This window comes from Salvia miltiorrhiza, chromosome 7 (assembly GCF_028751815.1).
Source record: "Salvia miltiorrhiza cultivar Shanhuang (shh) chromosome 7, IMPLAD_Smil_shh, whole genome shotgun sequence".
NCBI classification, from domain to species: Eukaryota; Viridiplantae; Streptophyta; class Magnoliopsida; order Lamiales; family Lamiaceae; genus Salvia; species Salvia miltiorrhiza.
In genome coordinates this window covers 27,282,487-27,285,021 of record NC_080393.1, presented here as the reverse complement: position 1 = coordinate 27,285,021, position 2,535 = coordinate 27,282,487, and the positions used below count along the sequence as shown (strand labels likewise).

Sequence of the window (2,535 nt, the reverse complement as noted above, 5' to 3'; positions counted from 1 at the left end):
CGAAGATTAAGAAATATGCGAAATCTCAATTTGATTTCTTTATCAGTACTCCCTCAGTCCCGCTCCAAATGTCCCTTTTTTTGTACGAAAATTAAAAAATATTTATAAAGTACATAAAGTGAATTAGTAAAAATTATTTAAATATTAAATATAGAGAGAGTATTGCCAAAAAAGAAAATGAAACATTAGGAGTGAGACAATCCAAAATAAAAAATAGAACATATAGAGTGGGACGGAGGGAGTATTTGCTAAAAAATAAATAAATAAAAAATAGAATATTTATTGACAAGGTAATTTTCTGCTTTTTTCCAACTTCTACTTGTTTAAAATAAAGGGAACATCATCTGCAGTTCTACATAAAAGAAGAGAGACCAAAATGAAATACCTAAAACTTCTCCACTTTTCTTTTCATTTGCCCCTAAGTTTCAATTTTATAACCTTTACACCACCTAAATATTCCTACTTCTCATTTCTAGCCCCATAAATTAGAATTTTTTCTTCTACATGAAAAGTTCAGACTGTAAAACAGTATAGTAATTAGCCGCCACGTCTTCAAGTTCCCACAGCCCGTGATCGGTAAATGCAAACGGTAAATTTTCGGCGGCGTTAAAATTTTCAACGCCGTTTTCATCCGTCGTGTTTGGAATCCCGAGCTCATCATCAGAAGCTTCTAGAAGATGCCTCATCACGGACTTCACACTCTCGTCCTCATCCCCGCCGCCGCACTCGGGTGGCTGGGAGTGCTCCGCCGCCGTCGGCGGAGACTCGAAGTCGAAGTCGGTAGTGGCGGAGCCGGAGGAGGAGGAGGAGAGTTCTTGCTGGAGGGTGGTGAATATGGCTGACAAATCATGGCTCAGCTCCTCGCTCGGCTCGTCGCTCGGCTCCGGTTCATCCTCTTCGTCGAGGAGATTGAGAATGTTGTTATATGGCTTTTGGCGCTTTGCGCTTGAGCTCGAGTCGTCGAGATCGGATTCAATTGAGTCGTCGCGGTGGCGTTTTGGTGAGTTTTCAGCCATTTGAGAGGTGTAGGAGAAGAGATAAAACGCGGCTGTGCTAATTTAATCCCTAATTAAGCATAGCATGGATGGGAGCAGAGAGAGAGAGAGAGAGGTGGAGGGATGAGGAGAGAGAAGGGGTAGGAAAGGTTTATATAGAGAGAGGGGGAGAAGTGGAGTTCCGGTCAAAATGAGGAAAGGAAAGAAAGTGAGAATAATATATTTTACATTTATTTTCTAGGATGTGTGTTTTCTAGTGTGTGAGAGAGAAAGGAATAGGGGTGGGGTATATTCACATTAGAGAGAGAGAGAGAGAGATGTTTTGCGTGGAGTGGGGTGTGCGTGGTGTGTGTTATGCTTTGACAAAAAATAAAGTAAGTGAGAAAAGTTAAAGGCTTGGCCTTAGTGTGTGCTTAGCTTTATTTTAATTTTTGTACTAACTACTTTTTCCTAAGCAATTCCAACTAGACGTCTTCAAAACTTATTTTGATTTATTAACGAGAAAGGCGTGATTTATTAGCTTAGCTGGGGACACAACATACGTTTTTTTTTTAATTACATGACATATAAATATATACTCCATCCGTCTCACAAAAACATGAACAAAGAGAAATGCACAGGTTTTAAGAAATGTTAGTTGAGAGTTAAAGTGAGTGGAAAATGGGTTACACTTTAAAAGGTATTGTGAGAGTAATGAATTCATTAAGGAAAAGTAGTGGTGATGTACTAAAATGGAAAGGTTCATGTTTTTGTGAGACACCCCAAAATGGAAAAACGTTCATGTTTTTGTGAGACGGATGGAGTATAATCAAATAAGTCATTGCATTACACTTAGACTTTTCGTAAATGAGAATTTTTAAATGCCTTAATTTTATCACATAAGCTAAACATGATTTGAAAATATAAATTTTAATAAATGATTAAAATATATAATTTTTTTTTGAAACCGAATAAATATGAAGTGTGAATGATGTTTAAAATATAAAAAGAAGTGTAAAAATGAAACATCAATTTTTTTTTTTGACTTGGGAGAGTTGAGGAGGGGAAGCAGTGGAGTTTAAATCCGAGACCTCACTGTTCATAAACAGGAGGTCGCATTACATCAATTTTTTTTTTAATAAGTGAAAATAGCGAAAGAATTACGGAGTACAATTTTGATAGACGATGGGAATATGTAAAAGTAGCACATCCTAATCAATTTGGTGTACGCATTAACTTACTTACCAAAGGACATGCCATTATTATTTGTAGCGGTTATTATCTACTTGCATGTATATAAAAATAATAACTTTCTTTTTTATTCTGTGATAAATGAAATTGTGGTAGCTATTCTAATAGTATAAGAGCACTTCCAGCAGATCACCTAAATGCATCACTAACTCTAAATTTAGGCTAAAACAATTGAAAATGAGATTAAAAAATGCATTCAGCAGATCCCCTAAATTGGATGGGGCCCACAAAAAATTTTACACCCACCTAAATTTAATCTTAAATTTACACTCACCCTAAATTTATTTTAAGCTTATAATTAGTAGGGCCC

At 36.3% G+C, this 2,535-nt stretch overlaps 1 protein-coding gene across 1 annotated transcript; it reads right to left on the bottom strand.

Annotated features, from left to right (window-relative positions):
- Nucleotides 1-260: 260 nt before the first annotated feature.
- Nucleotides 261-1,488, bottom strand: LOC130995763 (uncharacterized). The gene has a single exon (XM_057921174.1). The coding sequence runs from the start codon at nucleotides 1,014-1,016 to the stop codon at nucleotides 501-503; it is 516 nt and encodes a 171-aa protein (XP_057777157.1). The 5' UTR covers nucleotides 1,017-1,488; the 3' UTR covers nucleotides 261-500.
- Nucleotides 1,489-2,535: the final 1,047 nt, after the last annotated feature.

Coding starts and splice junctions, on each gene's coding strand:
- LOC130995763 (XM_057921174.1), bottom strand. CDS start 1,016: ATGGCTGAAAACTCACCAAAACGCCACCGCGACGACTCAATTGAATCC.